Raw genomic sequence first — 22059 nt, 5'->3', positions numbered from 1 at the left:
TGACCGCCGGCATCCCAACTGCCGACATATTAATCCCAACCCCAGATAACAACTATTTGGATGGGTTAGAACAGTGGCCCTCATTCCGAGTTGTTCGCTCGCTAGCTGCTTGTAGCAGCATTGCACACGCTAGGCCGCCGCCCTCTGGGAGTGTATCTTAGCTTAGCAGAATAGCGAACGAAAGATTAGCAGAACTGCTACTAAATAATTCTTTGCAGTTTCTGAGTAGCTCCAGACCTACTCACAGATTGCGATCAGCTCAGTCCGTTTAGTTCCTGGTTTGACGTCACAAACACGCCCTGCGTTCGGCCAGCCACTCCCCCGTTTCTCCAGACACTCCCGCGGTTTTCCCTGACATGACTGCATTTTTTAGCACACTCCCGGAAAATGCTCAGTTACCTCCCAGAAACGCCCCTTACCTGTCAATCATTTACTGATCAGCAGTGCGACTGAAAAGAGTCGTACAAACACCAGCAAATCTACTATGTTTTTAGTTAAATAACTTAGCGCATGCGCGCTGCGTACCATGCGCATGTGCATTTAGCAGCAAATCGCAGCATAGCAAAAATAGGCAACGAGCGAACAACTCGGAATGACCACCAGTGTATATTGCAACCCTTATACACTGTATAACTGTTTAAAAAAATTAATCTGGCAAAAGAATATGCTGTACCTGAATGGCTGCCAAGAGGATTCCACATGCGATTGACACACTGATCTCATTGTAATAATGAGTCTTCTTTCTGTTACTGGAAAGTATTCCATATACTTGTTTGAAGATTAAGATCAAGAAAGGTGCAGTGTCTAGATATTCCTTTACCCAATTTGTTCTAAAGTAGAAAAAGTATAACCCAATTCATATAAAACATTTTCACTTAATCACAGAGAACTTTTTAATACCGCTATAAAATTTACCAGTCACATTATAACTTGAAAAATGATACATGGGCAGATGTATTAAGCCTGGAGAAGTGATAAAGCGGTGATAAAGAAGTGATAAGTGGAAGATGATAACTCACCAGCCAATCATTATGAGTTTGAAAAATAACAGGAGCCGATTGGCTGGTGCGTCATCGCCTTCCATTTATCACTTCTTTATCACTGCTTTATCACTTCTCCTGGCTTAATACATCTGCCCCCATGGTTTCATTGGTTGTACAAACTAGTTGTGCAGTTAGCCCCTGCGCGTGTGATAACCAAAATCCTTGCATGACAAGTAGTTAACATTGACAATACACATGAGACTGCGAATGTTTCAACATTTTAAATAGGAAAATCAGGATTAAAAATAAAACACTTTCTAGTAAACCACAGTTCATGGTCTAAGCATCAAAACTATCGGCATAACAGTGCAACAATGATGCATAAATTCCATAAATGAAAACAAAATATTGATGTGCAGTACAACACTAAAATTGGTTACTGTGTAATCTACTAAATTGTAATACCAGAATAAATTATAGTTGTATTATCAGTCTGTATAAAATTAACCCGGAAGGGAATTGTTTGTGTGCTAAGGAGAAAGTGTGTTTCCTGTCCGGTAATCGGCTCTGCAGTTACGTGGTGTGTATACAACCTTAAAGATATTGGGCCTCATTACGAGTTGATCGCTCGTTAGCTACTTTTTGCAGCCGTGCAAACGCATAGTCGCCGCCCACGGGGGAGTGTATTTTCGCTTTGCAGGAGTACGAATGCCTGTGCAGCCGAGCGGCTGCAAACACATTTTGTGCAGAACAAGACCAGCCCTGTAATTACTTATTCTGTGCGATGATTGCTGCGACGAAGGACCCGGTATTGACGTCAGATACCCGCCCAGCAAATGCTCGGCCACGCCTGCGTTTTTCCAAACACTCCCAGAAAACGGTCAGTTGCCACCCAGAAACTCCCACTTCCTGTCAATCCCCTTGCGTCCGCCAGTGTGAACCTGTGCAAAACCACAAAGCACTTTGTACTTATACGATGCGCGTGCGTATTGCGGTGCATACGCATGCGCAGATTAGCCCCCGTTCTATTATAATTGCTGTGCAGCGAAAATCCGTAGCGAGCGATCAACTCGGAATGAGGGCCATTGTTAGTAATGCCTTCCCATGGTATGCGATGTCCTCTCTCTGGTCCCTGGTCCACTTCCCACTTGCTGATTCCTCGAGGAGTCCAACTGTTCTTAATAAACTGTAACTTTCATCACCATTCAGAACTTGGAGAGCGCTAGAACCCATATCTACAATCTAATCAATACTATAGTGCCGGGTACCCTTGCCGGGGTTCAAGCTGCACTAAAGAATACAATATATTACAAAGGGTGTAGTACGGCTGACCGGCAGTCTCCTGACCGTCGGTCAGCTTACCGACGCCGGGATCCCGGCAGCATACCGACGCCAGGATCCCGGCGGGGAGGGGCGAGTGCAGCGAGCCCCTTGCGGGCTCGCTGCGCTCGCCACGCTGCTGTCGCCACGGGTTCTATTCCCACTCTATGGGTGTCGTGGACACCCACGAGTGGAAATAGTCCCTGTTGGTCGGCATGCCGACCATCGGGACAGTGACCCGTCGGGCTGGTGGAGGAGGTCATGTGACTGTCGGTCAGCTGACCAGCGGTCACATGAATACCACCCATTACAAACCCATATAGTAGCGCTATATCTCTGCATTTCAGTATAAAACTATAGGCATGCAAGACTGTGCTGAAAAAAATTAACGTTTGTTTGGTTCAAATCCAATGATGGAAATATATTAATGATCTCTATTTTCACAGCCAATCAAGTTGCAGAAGCTGCAGCTGAAACTCCCTGCCACTGGCACCAAATAAGAGCTCTACATCTAGTTGTTTTTATAGATGGGCAATTCCATGACGATATGGACATAAACCCTAAAACATAAAAGTCAACCTGGGTACAACATTGGAGTGTTCTATTTTTCTAATAAAGGAAAATAATTTTGATGTGTGCTCTAGTACTTCATATTAGGGCTCTTTAAGCTATGAGTGCTCACTGAATTAATACATTATCATGGGCCAAATTTTATTCATTTGCACATAAAGCAATGAAAATATGTATCCGATGAAATTAACACATAATATCTCAGTATTAAGGTTAATATAATGAAAATAATGTAATTAAAAACCATAAACAGTTCTCTCTCCATGATATCGTTAAATTAAAATATAAACAGTAAAGTTCATTCTGTTACTGACAAATGTAAAAAGTGTGATTATTTATTCAGATTTTGAGCTAGTGCCTCAAAATACAGGTTTGTACTGAAGTCTACCTTGCTCATTACCCACTTGTTGATTCCGTTACCATGGTTATTCGGTTACTTTATTTAAAAAAAATTTGCACAGGTTACACAAATGGTCATGTATGTATCTGTATGCCCAGGATGGCCACATATTTTAATAACATTATGATAATCTAGAGTTAAATCTTGAACCTGAATTTATTAATTGTGTGTGCACATGCAAAGTAACGTCTCATGAATGGTGATTCTGCTGCTGACTTTGAAAGTAGGCTGATTTATCAAGGATAATTTGATTTAAAGATAGCGCTGAAGCTATTTTGATAGTATTTTATATGGAGTTTATTGTGGGCTGTTGGGTTATGATGATTTGTTCACATTAGTGGTGGCAGCTGTATGATGAATAGAGTTTATCACTATAAAAAGATAATTCAGTTACCGGTGGAATTCCCTCCTACTATTACTATATTATTGAAATTATTCAAACATGATCCTAACATAAATTCAACTTCACTTAAATGACACAGAAGGAAATCTTTTAAAAAAGGTGAAGTGGAGGTGCTACCCATATAAACCAATGAGATTCTAGCTATCATTTTACATTATGTACTAGATACATGATAGCTAGAATCTGATTAATTAATTGATTTCTATGTGCAACACTTCAACTTTTTCGTACAACCGCAGAGTCAATTAGTAGGATTACCCCACGCTTAAAACTACAGATGGGGACTTCAGGAGCTGCAAAGAAAAGTCTGCATAAAAGGCACCATTTGGGGGTTTATTACATGGGGAAACCCATACATTCCGCATTTTATGCAGAATGTATGAGTTAGTGTGTGTTAGCCCCATGTTTACAGCACAGGAAAAGGCTGATTTATTGAAGAGATCTGGGCATGAAACCTGGAGCTCTTCCCAGTGCGGCAAACAGCACGACTAATTGGATTGCCCCTTAGGCTTGACTAATATCACTGCCATGAGCATAGTTGCAAGACTGCTTTGATATTTTGAGTTATCAATACAGCCATTGAATAGTTGTCATCCATATATATTACTTAGTGGTGTATATGTGTAGTGAGGGAAAAGAATTACATTTTCAAAACAATTTACCTTAGCGGTTTCAGATCATTCAACCATTTATCTCCCATCCTTTTTCGGTAGTTAATTTCTTCCTCTTCTTCAATAATCTCCCGAATCTTATGCTTATGCTCTGGATCTTGCACAACCACAAATGTCCAGGGTTCCGTATGAGCTCCACTAGGTGATGTCCCTGTGAATTATTTAACAGAAGGAATAATGGGATTTTGGGATTAGAAAAGGTTAAAGTATACGTTTTATAACTATAACACAAGTGAAAAATAATATATTTCCATTGATGGCATTACTTCTATTTTGCTGGTCAAAAATCTCTATTATGCATTTGTAGTATTTACATATTACATAGTTACATAGTTAATGAGATTGAAAAGAGGCAAAATGCCCATCGGGTTCAACCTGTAATCTGTCTTAAGACGAGTTCATTATAATGTCCTAATTGAAGCAATGTTTTATGTTTAGTTACCAACTGTAAATCATGTTCCTCCCACATTAAAAATGTCAATATTTTAAATGCTATATATTGTTTTAGATGTAGCAGTTACATTTAGACACAGCAATTTAGTAATACTGTAAAACAGTGGTTCTCAAACTGTGTGACGTGGCACCGTGGGGTGCCTCAGAACACTTGCAGGGGTGCCTTGGATTGGTAGTCCAGAACTAATTTAAATAATTTATGGTCACTGTAATAGGCAAAACCAGTGCTGATGGTTGTCAATCATAAAATATGTGGACAAACAGAAGCAGATCTTGTCCCTCACCATACAACTGACCCTAAGGATGACCTATAACACATTTACTTCAGTAATATTTCTTTCTAAATTTCTTGTGGAGGCCGTGAAAACAAATTCTGATAGTCTAGGGCGCAGTGATTTGAAAAAGTTTGGGAACCACTGCTGTAAAAGTTAATTGTGAGCATGTTAGGGATGGCCATCGGTGGGTTATCCATCGATGATTACCATTGATGGTACCATTTAGTGTTCAGTCTAGAATCCGGGCAGGGCAGGGCGCCGGATCTAGAGAGGCACTAGCGTGCACGCCAAAAAGGGGGCGTGACCAAGCAAAATAGGGGCGGGGTCATTGCGGGTAATAAAAGTGGGCATGGGCGGCCCACGGCATCACTGTTGGGGGCGTGCCCAGCACCTACGGAGGTGCTGGGCTTCCCCCAAGCGCTCTCTCAGCGTGAATGTATGCCGCGCGCATGCGCATGGCATCTTTACACACTGTGAGGGCAGGAAGCGGGCGGCAGTTTTAGCAGGGCGCCGCAAAAAATAAGATTTTACTCACCGGTAAATCTGTTTCTCGTAGTCCGTAGTGGATGCTGGGAACTCCGTAAGGACCATGGGGAATAGCGGCTCCGCAGGAGACTGGGCACAACTAAAGAAAGCTTTAGGACTACCTGGTGTGCACTGGCTCCTCCCACTATGACCCTCCTCCAGACCTCAGTTAGGATACTGTGCCAGGAAGAGCTGACACAATAAGGAAAGGATTTGGAATCCCTGGTAAGACTCATACCAGCCACACCAATCACACCGTATAACTCGTGATATTATACCCAGTTAACAGTATGAAATATAACAGAGCCTCAGTAACAGATGGCTCATAACAATAACCCTTTAGTTAGGCAATAACTATATACAAGTATTGCAGACAATCCGCACTTGGGACGGGCGCCCAGCATCCACTACGGACTACGAGAAATAGATTTACCGGTGAGTAAAATCTTATTTTCTCTGACGTCCTAGTGGATGCTGGGAACTCCATAAGGACCATGGAGATTATACCAAAGCTCCCAAACGGGCGGGAGAGTGCGGATGACTCTGCAGCACCGAATGAGCAAACTCAAGGTCCTCCTCAGCCAGGGTATCAAACTTGTAGACTTTTGCAAAAATGTTTGAACCCGACCAAGTAACAGCTCGGCAAAGTTGTAAAGCCGAGACCCCTCGGGCAGCCACCCAAGAAGAGCCCACTTTCCTCATGGAATGGGCTTTTACAGATTTAGGGTGCGGCAGTCCAGCCGCAGAATGTGCAAGTTGAATCGTGCTACAGATCCAGCGAGCAATAGTCTGCTTAGAAGCAGGAGCACCCAGCTTGTTGGGTGCATACAGGATAAATAGCGAGTCATTTTTCCTGACTCCAGCCGTCCTGGAAACATATATTTTCAGGGCCCTGACTACGTCCAGTAACTTGGAGTCCTCCAAGTCCCACGTAGCCGCAGGCACCACAATAGGTTGGTTCACATGAAAAGCTGATACCACCTTAGGAAGGATTTGGGAACGAGTCCTCAATTCCGCCCTATCCATATGAAAATCAGATAAGGGCTTTTGCATGACAAAACCGCCAATTCTGATACATGCCTAGCCGACGCCAAGGCCAACAGCATGACCACTTTCCACGTGAGGTATTTTAGCTCTACGGATTTAAGTGGCTCAACCCAATGCGACTTCAGGAAATCCAACACAACGTTGAGATCCCACGGTGCCACTAGAGGCACAAACGGGGGCTGAATATGCAGCACTCCCTTAACAAAAGTCTGAACTTCAGGCAGTGAAGCCAGTTCTTTTTGGAAGAAAATGTACAGAGCCGAAATCTGGACCTTAATGGAACCCAATTTTAGGCCCGTAGTCACTCCTGACTGTAGGAAGTGCAGAAATCGACCCAGTTGAAATTCCTCCGTTGGGGCCTTCCTGGCCTCACACCAAGTAACATATTTTTGCCATATGCGGTGTTTTTCGATCACATCTTTCCTAGCCTCAATCAGCGTAGGAATGACTTCCTCCGGAATGCCTTTTTCCTTTAGGATCCGGTGTTCAACCGCCATGCCGTCAAACACAGCCGTGGTAAGTCTTGGAACAGGCAGGGCCATTGCTGCAGCAGGTCCTGTCTGAACGGCAGAGGCCATGGGTCCTCTGAGATCATTTCTTGAAGTTCTGGGTACCAAGCTCTTCTTGGCCAATCCGGAACCATGAGTATAGTTCTTACTCCTCTCCGTCTTAGTATTCTCAGTACCTTGGTTATGAGAGGCAAAGGAAGGAACACATACACCGACTGGTACACCCACGGTGTTACCAGAGCGTCCACAGCTATTGCCTGAGGGTCCCTTGACCTGGCGCAATATCTTTTTAGCTTTTTGTTGAGGCGGGACGCCATCATGTCCACCTGTGGCCTTTCCCAATGGTGTACAATCATTTGGAAGACTTCTGGATGAAGTCCCCACTCTCCCGGGTGGAGATCGTGCCTGCTGAGAAAGTCTGCTTCCCAGTTGTCCACTCCGGGAATGAACACTGCTGACAGTGCTAACCCATGATTTTCCGCCCATCGGAAAATCCTTGTGGCTTCTGCCATCACCATCCTGCTTCTTGTGCCGCCCTGCTGGTTTACATGGGCGACCGCCGTGATGTTGTCTGACTGGATCAGCACCGGCTGGTGTTGAAGCAGGGGTCTAGCCTGACTTAGGGCATTGTGAATGGCCCTTAGTCCCAGAATATTTATGTGTAGGGAAGTCTCCTGACTTGACCATAGTCCTTGGAAGTTTCTTCCCTGTGTGACTGCCCCCCAGCCTCGAAGGCTGGCATCCGTGGTCACCAGGACCCAGTCCTGTATGCCGAATCTGCGGCCCTCTAGAAGATGAGCACTCTGCAGCCACCACAACAGCGACACCCTGGCCCTTGGGGACAGGGTTATCAGCAGATGCATCTGAAGATGCGACCCGGACCACTTGTCCAACAGATCCCACTGGAAGATCCTTGCATGGAACCTGCCGAATGGAATTTCTTCGTAAGAAGCTACCATCTTTCCCAGGACTCGCGTGCATTGATGCACCGACACCTGTATTTGTATTAGGAGGTCTCTGACTAGAGATGACAACTCCTTGGCCTTCTCCTCTGGGAGAAACCCTTTTTCCTGTTCTGTGTCCAGAACCATCCCCAGGAACAGTAGACGCGTCGTAGGAACCAGCTGCGACTTTGGACTATTCAGAATCCAGCCGTGCTGTTATAGCACTTCCCGAGATAGTGCTACTCCGACGAACAACTGCTCCCTGGACCTCGCCTTTATAAGGAGATCGTCCAAGTACGGGATAATTAGAACTCCCTTTTTTTGAAGGATCATAATTTCGGCCATTACCTTGGTAAATACCCTCGGTGCCGGGGACAGACCAACGGCAACGTCTGGAATTGGTAATGACAGTCCTGTACCACAATTTTGAGGTACTCCTGGTGAGGAGGGCAGAGCTGGATTAAGGCTTCGGGGGGCCTGGGGTACTTAAGACAGGGGGGCCCTAAGATTTAAAATTAAAATCATAGCGCCTTCAATCTTTACAAAGAAAATTACAATTAGGTTGTAAATTTGAAAGAATCTTTCAGACTAATCCATCTTAAAAGGAATATTTATTATTACAAGTTGAGTATCCCTTATCCAAAATGCTTGGGACTAGAAGTATTTTGGATATGGGATTTTTCCGTATTTTGGAATAATTGCATACCATAATGAGTTATCATGGCGATGGGACCCAAGTCTAAGCACAGAATGCATTTATGTTTCATATACACCTTATACACACAGCCTGAAGGTCATTTAATACAATATTTTTAGTAACTTTGAGTATTAAAATATTTGGATATGGGATACTCAAACTGTATTTAATATTTTACACAAAAACAAATCACATGGTGTAATCTAATTTCTCCCTAGTTCCTAATAAAAGTAGATATAATACACCCCAGAGAAATAAAATGAAACATAATGGTGTGACCACCGGCCGGTACTGACTGTCTCCTACGCCATAACCCTGAGTCATAGCTGCCACTGCACCCTATCGTTACTTACACTTCCCCAACCTATCCTTGACCTAGTGGCGGAACTAGAGAGTGGCGGGCTTTGGTGCAAAATTCACATTACACCACACAGTATGAGTCAAAATGAACATTTCACCACACGATATGAGACGAAATTCACATTATGTCACATGGTATGAGCCAAAATTCACATTACGTCACACGGTATAAGATAAAATTCACATTATGCCACACAGCAAGAGATAATATTCACATTACGCCACACAGTATGAGCCAAAATTTACATTACGCCACACAGTATGAGCCAAAATTTACATTACGCCACACAGTATGAGCCAAAATTTACATTACGCCACACAGTATGAGCCAAAATTTACATTGCGCCACACAGTATGAGCCAAAATTTACATTACGCCACACAGTATGAGCCAAAATTTTCATTACGCCACACAGTATGAGCCAAAATTTACATTACGCCACACAGTATGAGCCAAAATTTACATTGCGCCACACACCAAGAGATAAAATTCACATTACGCCACACTGTATGAGCCGCAATTCACATTACGCCACACTGTATGAGCCGCAATTCACATTACGCCACACTGTATGAGCCGCAATTCACATTACGCCACACAGTATGAGCCAAAATTTTCATTACGCCACACAGTATGAGCCAAAATTTTCATTACGTCACACAGTATGAGCCAAAATTTACATTGCGCCACACACCAAGAGATAAAATTCACATTACGCCACACTGTATGAGCCGCAATTCACATTACGCCACACTGTATGAGCCGCAATTCACATTACGCCACACTGTATGAGCCGCAATTTACATTACGCCACACTGTATGAGCCGCAATTCACATTACGCCACACTGTATGAGCCGCAATTCACGGTAGGAGCCAAAGTTTATATCACGCCATGCTTTATGAGATAAAATTCACATTACGCCACACGGTATGAACCAAAATTTACATTATGTCACACGGTATGAGCCAAAATTCACATTACACCACGTGCGAATGAGCGGCTGCGGCCCGGCCTGAATAGACCCAATAGTACACCCCAAACACATTATATAATACACAGTGCCCCCAAACACATTATGTGACACATAGTGCCCCTCCAAATACATTATATAACACACATTATACATTACTTGTGGGTGCAGTCTTGTTCACATGTGAGTTCCGGTAGCAGGTGTTGCTGACAAATGTACTCTCTACTGCCCCTGCAGCGGCATGTCTGTCGCCGGGCCTGCTGACCAGGCATAGCGGGCGAGTGTAGAGAGAGAAGGGTCGGGTGGACGACACACACACACACACACACATATATATATATATATACATTTCTCTAACGTCCTAGTGGATGCTGGGGACTCCGAAAGGACCATGGGGAATAGCGGCTCCGCAGGAGACTGGGCACAAGTAAAAGCTTTAGGACTAGCTGGTGTGCACTGGCTCCTCCCCCTATGACCCTCCTCCAAGCCTCAGTTAAGATTTTGTGCCCGAACGAGAAGGGTGCAATCTAGGTGGCTCTCCTGAGCTGCTTAGAGTAAAAGTTTAAATAGGTTTTTTTTTGTTTTTTTTTCAGTGAGACCTGCTGGCAACAGGCTCACTGCATCGAGGGACTAAGGGGAGAAGAAGCGAACTCACCTGCGTGCAGAGTGGATTGGGCTTCTTAGGCTACTGGACATTAGCTCCAGAGGGACGATCACAGGCCCAGCCATGGATGGGTCCCGGAGCCGCGCCGCCGGCCCCCTTACAGAGCCAGAAGAGTGAAGAGGTCCGGAAAATCGGCGGCAGAAGACGTCCTGTCTTCAATAAGGTAGCGCACAGCACCGCAGCTGTGCGCCATTGCTCTCAGCACACTTCACACTCCGGTCACTGAGGGTGCAGGGCGCTGGGGGGGGGCGCCCTGGGACGCAATGAAAATACCTTAAATGGCTAAAAATACATCACATATAGCTCCTGGGCTATATGGATGTATTTAACCCCTGCCAGTTTTCCACAAAAAAGCGGGAGAAAGGCCGCCGAGAAGGGGGCGGAGCCTATCTCCTCAGCACACAAGCGCCATTTTTTCCTCACAGCTCCGCTGGATGAAGGCTCCCTGACTCTCCCCTGCAGTCCTGCACTACAGAAACAGGGTAAAACAAGAGAGGGGGGGCACTAAATTGGCATATTAATATATACAGCAGCTATATTAGGGAAAAACACTTATATAAGGTTATCCCTGTATATATATAGCGCTCTGGTGTGTGCTGGCAAACTCTCCCTCTGTCTCCCCAAAGGGCTAGTGGGGTCCTGTCCTCTATCAGAGCATTCCCTGTGTGTGTGCTGTGTGTCGGTACGCTGTGTCGACATGTATGAGGAGGAAAATGGTGTGGAGGCGGAGCAATTGCCTGTGTTAGTGATGTCACCCCCTAGGGAGTCGACACCTGACTGGATGGTCTTATGGAAAGAATTACGTGATAGTGTCGGCACTTTACAAAAGACTGTTGACGACATGAGACAGCCGGCAAATCAGTTAATACCTGTACAGGCGTCTCAAACACCGTCAGGGGCTATAAAACGCCCGTTACCTCAGGTCGTTACAGACACTGACACGGACACTGACTCCAGTGTCGACGGTGAGGAAACAAACGTATTTTCCAGTAGGGCCACACGTTACATGATCACGGCAATGAAGGAGGTTTTGAACATTTCTGATACTATATGTACCACAAAAAAGGGTATTATGTGGGGTGTGAAAAAACTACCCGTAGTTTTTCCTGAATCAGATGAATTAAATGAGGTGTGTGATGAAGCGTGGGTTTCCCCCGATAAAAAACTGCTAATTTCTAAAAAATTATTGGCATTATACCCTTTCCCGCCAGAGGTTAGGGCGCGTTGGGAAACACCCCCTAGCGTAGATAAGGCGCTCACACGCTTATCAAAACAAGTGGCGTTACCGTCCCCTGATACGGCCGCCCTCAAGGAACCAGCTGATAGGAAGCTGGAAAATATCCTTAAAAGTATATACACACATACTGGTATTATACTGCGACCAGCAATCGCCTCAGCCTGGATGTGCAGTGCTGGGGTGGCTTGGTCGGATTCCCTGACTGAAAATATTGATACCCTGGACAGGGACAATATATTATTGACTATAGAGCATCTAAAGGATGCATTTCTATATATGCGAGATGCACAGAGGGATATTTGCACTCTGGCATCAAGAGTAAGTGCGATGTCCATTTCTGCCAGAAGAGGATTATGGACGCGACAGTGGTCAGGGGATGCGGATTCCAAACGGCATATGGAAGTATTGCCGTATAAAGGGGAGGAGTTATTTGGGGTCGGTCTATCGGACCTGGTGGCCACGGCAACGGCTGGAAAATCCACCTTTTTACCCCAAGTCACCTCGCAGCAGAAAAAGATACCGTCTTTTCAGGCTCAGTCCTTTCGTCCCCATAAGGGCAAGCGGGCAAAAGGCCACTCATATCTGCCCCGGGGCAGAGGAAGGGGAAAAAGACTGCAGCAAACAGCCTCTTCCCACGAACAGAAGCCCTCCCCCGCTTCTGCCAAGTCCTCAGCATGACGCTGGGGCCTTACAAGCGGACTCAGGCACGGTGGGGGCCCGTCTCAAGAATTTCAGCGCGCAGTGGGCTCACTCGCAAGTGGATCGCTGGATCCTGCAGGTAGTATCTCAGGGGTACAAATTGGAATTCGAGACGTCTCCCCCTCGCCGGTTCCTGAAGTCTGCTTTACCAACGTCTCCCCCCGACAGGGAGGCGGTATTGGAAGCCATTCACAAGCTGTATTCCCAGCAGGTGATAATCAAGGTACCCCTCCTACAACAGGGAAAGGGGTATTATTCCACGCTGTTTGTGGTACCAAAGCCGGACGGCTCGGTGAGACCCATTTTAAATCTGAAATCCTTGAACACTTACATAAAAAGGTTCAAGTTCAAGATGGAGTCACTCAGAGCAGTGATAGCGAACCTGGAAGAAGGGGACTATATGGTGTCTCTGGACATCAAGGATGCTTACCTCCATGTCCCAATTTGCCCTTCTCACCAAGGGTACCTCAGGTTTGTGGTACAGAACTGTCACTATCAGTTTCAGACGCTGCCGTTTGGATTGTCCACGGCACCCCGGGTTTTTACCAAGGTAATGGCCGAAATGATGATTCTTCTTCGAAGAAAAGGCGTCTTAATTATCCCTTACTTGGACGATCTCCTGATAAGGGCAAGGTCCAGAGAACAGTTAGAGGTCGGAGTAGCACTATCTCAAGTAGTACTACGACAGCACGGATGGATTCTAAATATTCCAAAATCGCAGCTGATTCCGACGACACGTCTGCTGTTCCTAGGGATGATTCTGGACACAGTACAGAAAAGGTGTTTCTCCCGGAGGAGAAAGCCAAGGAGTTATCCGACCTAGTCAGGAACCTCCTAAGACCAGGCCAAGTGTCAGTACATCAATGCACAAGGGTCCTGGGAAAGATGGTGGCTTCTTACGAAGCGATTCCATTCGGCAGATTCCACGCAAGAACTTTTCAGTGGGATCTGCTGGACAAATGGTCCGGATCGCATCTTCAAATGCATCAGCGGATAACCCTGTCTCCAAGGACAAGGGTGTCTCTCCTGTGGTGGTTACAGAGTGCTCATCTCCTAGAGGGCCGCAGATTCGGCATTCAGGATTGGGTCCTGGTGACCACGGATGCCAGCCTGAGAGGCTGGGGAGCAGTCACACAGGGAAGAAATTTCCAGGGCTTGTGGTCAAGCATGGAAACGTCACTTCACATAAATATCCTGGAACTAAGGGCCATTTACAATGCCCTAAGTCAGGCAAGACCTCTGCTTCAGGGTCAGCCGGTGTTGATCCAGTCGGACAACATCACGGCAGTCGCCCACGTAAACAGACAGGGCGGCACAAGAAGCAGGAGGGCAATGATGGAAGTGGCAAGGATTCTTCGCTGGGCGGAGAATCATGTGATAGCACTGTCAGCAATGTTCATTCCGGGAGTGGACAACTGGGAAGCAGACTTCCTCAGCAGACACGATCTTCACCCGGGGGAGTGGGGACTTCACCCAGAAGTCTTCCACATGATTGTGAACCGTTGGGAAAAACCAAAGGTGGACAGGATGGCGTCCCGCCTCAACAAAAAACTGGACAGATATTGCGCCAGGTCAAGGGACCCTCAGGCAATAGCTGTGGACGCTCTGGTAACACTGTGGGTGTACCAGTCAGTGTATGTGTTCCCTCCTCTTCCTCTCATACCAAAAGTACTGAGAATCATAAGAAGGAGAGGAGTAAAGACTATACTCGTGGCTCCGGATTGGCCAAGAAGGACTTGGTACCCGGAAATTCAAGAGATGCTCACGGAAGACCCGTGGCCTCTACCTCTAAGAAAGGACCTGCTCCAGCAGGGACCATGTCTATTCCAAGACTTACCGCGGCTGCGTTTGACGGCATGGCGGTTGAACGCCGGATCCTGAAGGAAAAAGGCATTCCGGATGAAGTCATCCCTACCCTGATCAAAGCCAGGAAGGATGTAACCATACAACATTATCACCGTATTTGGCGTAAATATGTTGCGTGGTGCGAGGCCAGGAAGGCCCCTACAGAGGAATTTCAACTGGGTCGTTTCCTGCATTTCCTGCAAACAGGACTGTCTATGGGCCTCAAATTAGGGTCCATTAAGGTTCAAATTTCGGCCCTGTCAATATTCTTTCAAAAAGAACTGGCTTCTGTTCCTGAAGTTCAGACGTTTGTCAAGGGAGTACTGCATATACAGCCTCCTTTTGTGCCTCCAGTGGCACCTTGGGATCTCAATGTAGTTTTGGGATTCCTAAACTCACATTGGTTTGAACCACTCACCACTGTGGACCTAAAATATCTCACATGGAAAGTGGTAAATGCTGTTAGCCCTGGCTTCAGCCAGGCGTGTCTCAGAATTGGCGGCTTTATCCTATAAAAGCCCTTACCTAATTTTTCATACGGACAGGGCAGAATTGAGGACTCGTCCTCAATTTCTCCCTAAGGTGGTTTCAGCATTTCACTTAAACCAGCCTATTGTGGTGCCTGCGGCTACTAGGGACTTGGAGGATTCCAAGTTGCTGGACGTAGTCAGGGCCCTGAAAATATATGTTTCCAGGATGGCTGGAGTCAGAAAATCTGATTCGCTGTTTATCCTGTATGCACCCAACAAGCTGGGTGCTCCTGCTTCTAAGCAGACGATTGCTCGTTGGATTTGTAGTACAATTCAGCTTGCACATTCTGTGGCAGGCCTGCCACAGCCAAAATCTGTAAAAGCCCATTCCACACGGAAAGTGGGCTCATCTTGGGCGGCTGCCCGAGGGGTCTCGGCTTTACAACTTTGCCGAGCAGCTACTTGGTCAGGGGCAAACACGTTTGCTAAATTCTACAAATTTGATACCCTGGCTGAGGAGGACCTGGAGTTCTCTCATTCGGTGCTGCAGAGTCATCCGCACTCTCCCGCCCGTTTGGGAGCTTTGGTATAATCCCCATGGTCCTTTCGGAGTCCCCAGCATCCACTAGGACGTTAGAGAAAATAAGAATTTACTTACCGATAATTCTATTTCTCATAGTCCGTAGTGGATGCTGGGCGCCCATCCCAAGTGCGGATTGTCTGCATTACTTGTACATAGTTATTGTTACAAAAATCGGGTTATTGTTGTTGTGAGCCATCTTTTCAGAGGCTCCTTCTGTTATCATGCTGTTAACTGGGTTCAGATCACAAGTTGTACGGTGTGATTGGTGTGGCTGGTATGAGTCTTACCCGGGATTCAAAATCCTTCCTTATTGTGTACGCTCGTCCGGGCACAGTATCCTAACTGAGGCTTGGAGGAGGGTCATAGGGGGAGGAGCCAGTGCACACCAGCTAGTCCTAAAGCTTTTACTTTGTGCCCAGTCTCCTGCGGAGCCGCTATTCCCCATGGTCCTTTCGGAGTCCCCAGCATCCACTACGGACTATGAGAAATAGAATTATCGGTAAGTAAATTCTTATTATATAACAACAGCTGTGACCGGCACTCCTACAGCCAAAGATGGATACCCGGGTGCCTTCCCGTGGAACCACAAGGCCCAGCAAACAAAAAGCCATGTAATGGGCGGCACTCCAATGGATTTTAAGAAATCATACAGCTCACCAAGGGAACTAAGCTGGCTTGGTGAGCTGTATGATTTCTTAAAATCCATTGGAGTGCCGCCCATTACATGGTTTTTTATATACATATATATATATACACATATATACATATATACATATACATATATATATATATATATATATATATATATACACACATATATACATATATATATATATATATATATATATATATAAAACCAGTACATAATACAGTCAACCTTACGTTTTTATGTCCTTTGATGCTGGCAGGCTGGACAACCACACATAGCCTAGGAGAGCTGGCTGAAACTGGGTGATGGCTGCTGCATCCAGGCTCCACGCGCCGTCCTCCTTCTTCCCTGCAGCCTGCGAGCCCAGCCAATGACTGAGCCGCAGGCTGCTGCTCATTAGATTATTGGACAGCTGAGCCATCGCTCAGCTGTCCTTCCCTTTACAGGCACTGACTCCCTGCGTGCGGCCGCGGCGCCAGCATGTTTAGTGCAGTGGAGCCGGGAGCCAGAGCCGCCAGCTTCTGGGAGCGCAGCGCAATACCGCAGATCGGAACAGAGATCCGATCTACGGTGTGGCGGGGGGCCCTTTTCAAAAAGGGGGCCCGGGGTACTTATCCCCGGGGCCCTCCTCGTAATCCGGCTCTGGAGGAGGATAAATAGGGACATGCAGGTAAGCATCCTTGATGTCCAGTGATACCATGTAATCCCCTTCGTCCAGGCTTGCAATAACCGCCCTGAGCGATTCCATTTTGAACTTGAACCTTCGTATATAAGTGTTCAAGGATTTCAATTTTAGAATGGGTCTCGCCGAACCATCTGGTTTCGGTACCACCAACATTGTGGAATAGTAACCCCAGCTTTGTTGAAGGAGGGTGTCAAAGTCAGAAAAATATCACTATGCACACTGCCATATTTGCACCTCATGCGAGCTCCCGCTGCGCGTGCAAGAGCTCTCCCGTGCGTGCGCATACTCGCCTTCGCGTGCACCCGCAGGCGCACGATATGCGGATTTACGGTAGAGTTTGTATGCGTCTAGCGGGCGACTCAATTGATATATATTTTAACCATATAATGTATTTTGTAGATCATGGTCCCTTTGATAGATTCTGAAAGTTTAGTTAATGTAGCATGTTCATGGACAGAGAGAACCCTCTTTGTCTGATACAAAGGGTCAGACAAGGATTATACAGTGGTGTTTAGTATCCATCGGAAGAGTATTTAATTAGCAATATTCCGGTGTTGGTTTGAAGCGAATTAATCGCTCGTGCGAATAGTTATGGACATAAGAAGTTTATGTCCATTTACTATTATTTGCACTTACTTATCCATGCGGCGGGAAACCTAGTTTCCCACCCACCTGAGCAGTTGGAAGTAGACACAGCCCACCTGTATGAATCAACCTATGACCTTTTGTTATAATGCGAAGACGGATTCCTGTGTTCAATGAACAATGAGATTGTAGGGACCATTGAATTGTATTGTGTGTGGGGCATAAATAGACAAGCCGATCATATCCAGCTCTCACTCTTCAACGGTTCTCATTGCTGATAATCGGGAACTGGATATCCAGAGGCGCATGCGATCGTTCCCCTTTGTGCGTAAGTTTTCTCTGCAATCATATTGTCTTTCTTGTTGTTGTGAGCCATATCTCTCTCTCTCTCTCTCTCTCTCTCTCTCTCTATCTCTCTCGTTTCTCTTATATAGTTATTGTACTGATATTGTATTTCCTGTGTAGTTATCTGGTTAGTTAGTCTATGTTATATTGGTAGTGTATGACTTGTATTGTATTATTCTTTTGCAAGTATAACATTCATATAAGGCGTTAGACCCTAAGCCCGGTATTTGTGTATTTCTTATAGTGTTAAGTATTCTCAGAGCGTCGGAGACTCCCGAACAGCTTTAAGTTAATAGGTTACATTGTGTGGCATCTACACCCCACCATTACACCAAGGTTTACTGCATAATACACTGTTTCATGGTTTAGATAGAAAGGTTTTACACTGTGAGCGTCTGCGCCGCTGGTGATCTCCTCGTGGTCCCGAGCGTCCGCTACGCTGATAGCGTATCATTACGTTAGTCGGCAGCCAATAGCGTGCCTGCCTGTGATCTCTTGGCCGTGAGCGAACGTGACGCTTGAGCGTCTCGACTACGGCTAAGCGATTGTTACGCAACGTGCGTACCCTTACGGTATTCCATACGTTAATAGCGTACAGTGTTCTTAGACCTCTTAAAGGGTTTTAAGTAAGATAAATATTTAGCTTTATCAATTGGCGGCTCGTCCGTCCTTCACATATCTCTGCTAGGTAATTTCAGCAGACATTATCCATCAGCAAAGGGCGGGAGATCATATTCCTCGCAGTGCTGTCTGGATAAGCGTCTGCTTCGCTTAGTAAAGGGTGCTGAGGGAATCCGGAACCGGAGGTAAGAACAACACGCTAGTGTCTTTTAAAACTGTTATTTCTGTCTTGCGTACGCACGCACGCATATATCTGCATTTCTTTTCATTTGTGTATTTTCATATATCACTCTCCTGTTTGCCATTTTATAATTGATAAACGTGCTAAGAGAGATTTGTCGCTATTTTATAGTTAAAGTATAAAAGTAATACATTAAGGGATAAATTGCAAAACACGCACACAGCTCTACCTAAAGATACAAGGAGAGAGTGGTGTGGTGTTCGGTAGATGATCGAGGATCATCTACATTGATAAACGTGAAAAATTGTGTTACGGTGGATATTTGCTTTGTGTAGTGTACACGTGTCTCTAACAAAGGGTGAGACTCGCGTACGCAACTCAAAGGCCGACGCACGCAGCGTATATTACGCAACGGAGCGTCCGGGTACGCCCACGTAACTCAAATCACACGCTAGTGTTATTGTAACAGGCGAAAAGGTGGCAACGCGATAAATAGCGCAAATCTATTTTAGTGTCCGAAATTTAGACTAACAGATCCTTCTCCAAATTTACAACACATCTGGTCTAAAGGAAAGAAAATTTCTGCGCAGAAATAGAAATAGAAACAAAAGTGTACATGTGGTGAGTGAGTGTTTGCATATATAAGTTTATACAATTTTTTGAGGTTGAACCACAAGAAGTCGAGTTCTCGCAGGGTACATACATGTAAGTGACGTGCATGGTGGCAAGGGAGGCATCCTTTGTTAAACATAAAATCTGAGCATTAGAGTATAGCAGACCAGGAGGTCATACTGTAGCACAGACCAGGAGGTCCGGAATTGACCAGGAGGTCCAGGTACAGCAGACAAGGAAGTCCGCTATAAATAGAGAAAAGAGCACAACCCAGGGGGTTGGTGCAGAACCCATATAGGCCATTAAAGCTCATGCTGAAGGAATTTGCAGCCGCAATTTTCGATTCCACTGGTCGCTCCGCACATAAGATTAGTTGCTTATGTGCTGAACGATTGTACCGCACGTAATTGTGTGCATTAGTTAATCTGACCAGTACCATTTGTGTACGAAACGAGTCATAAACACTACTTGTACATTCTGACGTGATTTGTGTAATTTTTTATTTTCTAAAGGGAAGTTCGCTGGTCACTCAGGAATTATCCAACAACCAACAGTTACTGGAAAGGGTTAATGCTCTGCGGATCACACTCACATGTTCCAGTAAACGAAGGTTCATAGGGGCCCTGGGTCGAGTACGCCAGCACTAGGGCAGTGTGTAGGTCGTATTGGTCGGCGTGGGCGAGTGAGTGGGGTACTCGGTAAACCGCCACCGTCAGCCTATCTTGAACATTTTGGTTTTGTAAGGGTTCGCTGAAGACCCTGATTGAAGGTCAGAGGTGGTGAAAGCAACACCTACAGGTATGGGGGCCAATTGTTCAGGTAGGGGGCGATCAACCTCGGTTCGGGTTGATTCAGTAAACCGACCAATCGGGTCGGCAAGGTACGTAATGTGTGAAAAATACGGTTCACACACAGAGGTTTTATGTGATGAATGGGAGAGAATGACGGTACAAGACGGGGAGAAGTTCCCAAGAGTAGGCAGCTTTAGCCCAGAAGTGTTACAAAATTTAAGGAGGAGGATATGTCTCATTAAATCAACAAAGAGACGAATCAAACATTATGATTATTTGCAGTTATGGCAACAGGAGGGTGAAATACAGAGAGGATTGGCTCAGGCGGCGGGATCTAATCCTATCAGGAAACTGATAGCCACGGCCCCGCCGCCACCATACATATCAGGAGAGAAATTGGTTGCGGAGAATGACGCATTAGGGTGTAACAAACAAACACTTAGCAACTGTGTAAATGTTAATAAGTTAACCAATGCAAGTATTAACCCGTGCAAGTTGTACCCTGTTTTGAACTTTCCCCAGGAGTGTGATCAAGAGGACGAATCGGCAACAATATCGGCGCTCTCTCTAGCAGCCACCATATCAGAAACAACAGTAGGCACGGCCAAACCCTTAAGATTAGTAACAAAGGCCCCTAGCGGAGGGACTGGTGAGGTCGTATCTACGGGTAAGTACAGCACCATACACTATGCTGAAACCATTTCACCACAGGCTGTAGAATCTACACAGAACGATGTTATTAAACTTGCTCCCGTTAGGGTAATCGCATTTCCCAATGGGAAAACGGACACCACAGGAGTCACTCCTATCAGAAACATTGCCATGTACAGCCCGTTTTCCCGAATGGAATTAAGAACCATAGTGTCTGAATTCCCTGACCCTAGGAAAGACTTAGTTGCTAGCCAGAAATACATCAGAGACCTAGGGAACACTTTAGAGCCCAATAACAAAGACTGGCAGGTATTGCTGAGGGCTTGTTTACCCTCCAATGTCGACTCGGCTCAATTTTTAGCTGACTGTGGATTGGATCAGGATGTACCTCTTACAGATGTGTACAACAAAGACAATGTAAAAAGGATAAGTTTACAGTTAAAGGAGTATTTTCCAGCTGTAGTTAAATGGAACAAGATTTTCTCCATTAAACAAAAAGAGTCAGAAACTGCTGCAGAATATTTTCACAGGGCATTACTAGATATGGCAAAATACACAGGCATAGAGGACATTAAAACAAACATAAACCATCGAGAAGTAGCAGTATCTGTACTAATGGATGGTTTAAAAGAGGCATTAAAGACAAGGGTACAGACCACGCAACCATGTTGGCGAGGTCTGTCGGTGGCTACTTTGAGAGAGGCAGCTGTGGATCACGATCGGAATATCACCAGACACAGGGAGTCACAAAGTGATAAGTTAATGGCCGTAAGTATACAGGCCCTGACCACAAGGCAGCCTTTGTATAGATCACCAAACCCTGTGGGTAAGTCAAATGTGGTAACCTGTTATTCCTGTCATAGAGAGGGACACTTTGCACGAGACTGTAAATCGAGAAACATACAAAAGTCTTATCAACCCCCTAGACAACGACACGACACACGACATTGGGAGCAGGGTCCGCAGAAACGGAGTTATGAGCCACATGCAGGGGAAACAAAAAGATACCCCCCGAACAGAGACTGGCAAGCCTCTGGTAGTTCCCATTTAACCCCTTCACAAGTAGTTGCTGCCAGCGGGATTCAGGGAGGTCACCATACCCAATAGGGGTGTGGCCATACCTGTAATCTGCAGCCAGTAAAATTGATTGCAAGTCTTGGAAGTGAACCCGAAATTGCAATTAATGTAGCTGGTAAATCATTAAACTTTCTTGTAGATACGGGGGCGTCCAAATCAGTGATAAATTCGACAGTGGGCATGAGAACCACTGGTAAGACAATCCCAGCCATAGGAGTAACGGGAGTAGTCCAGC

At 45.7% G+C, this 22059-nt stretch overlaps 1 protein-coding gene across 1 annotated transcript in view; it reads right to left on the bottom strand.

Annotated features, from left to right (window-relative positions):
- IYD (iodotyrosine deiodinase) overlaps positions 1–22059 on the bottom strand; it is a 170310-nt gene that overhangs the window by 7363 nt on the left and 140888 nt on the right. The window contains exons 3-4 of the mRNA XM_063917904.1: positions 4339–4498; positions 674–830 (exon numbers count right to left, since the gene is read on the bottom strand). Of these exons, the coding sequence (XP_063773974.1) occupies positions 674–830; positions 4339–4498 (317 nt within the window). The remainder of the gene's footprint in view (positions 1–673; positions 831–4338; positions 4499–22059) is intronic.

Source organism: Pseudophryne corroboree, chromosome 4 (assembly GCF_028390025.1).
Source record: "Pseudophryne corroboree isolate aPseCor3 chromosome 4, aPseCor3.hap2, whole genome shotgun sequence".
Taxonomy (NCBI): Eukaryota; Metazoa; Chordata; class Amphibia; order Anura; family Myobatrachidae; genus Pseudophryne; species Pseudophryne corroboree.
This window is presented reverse-complemented; position numbering and strand designations above follow the sequence as displayed.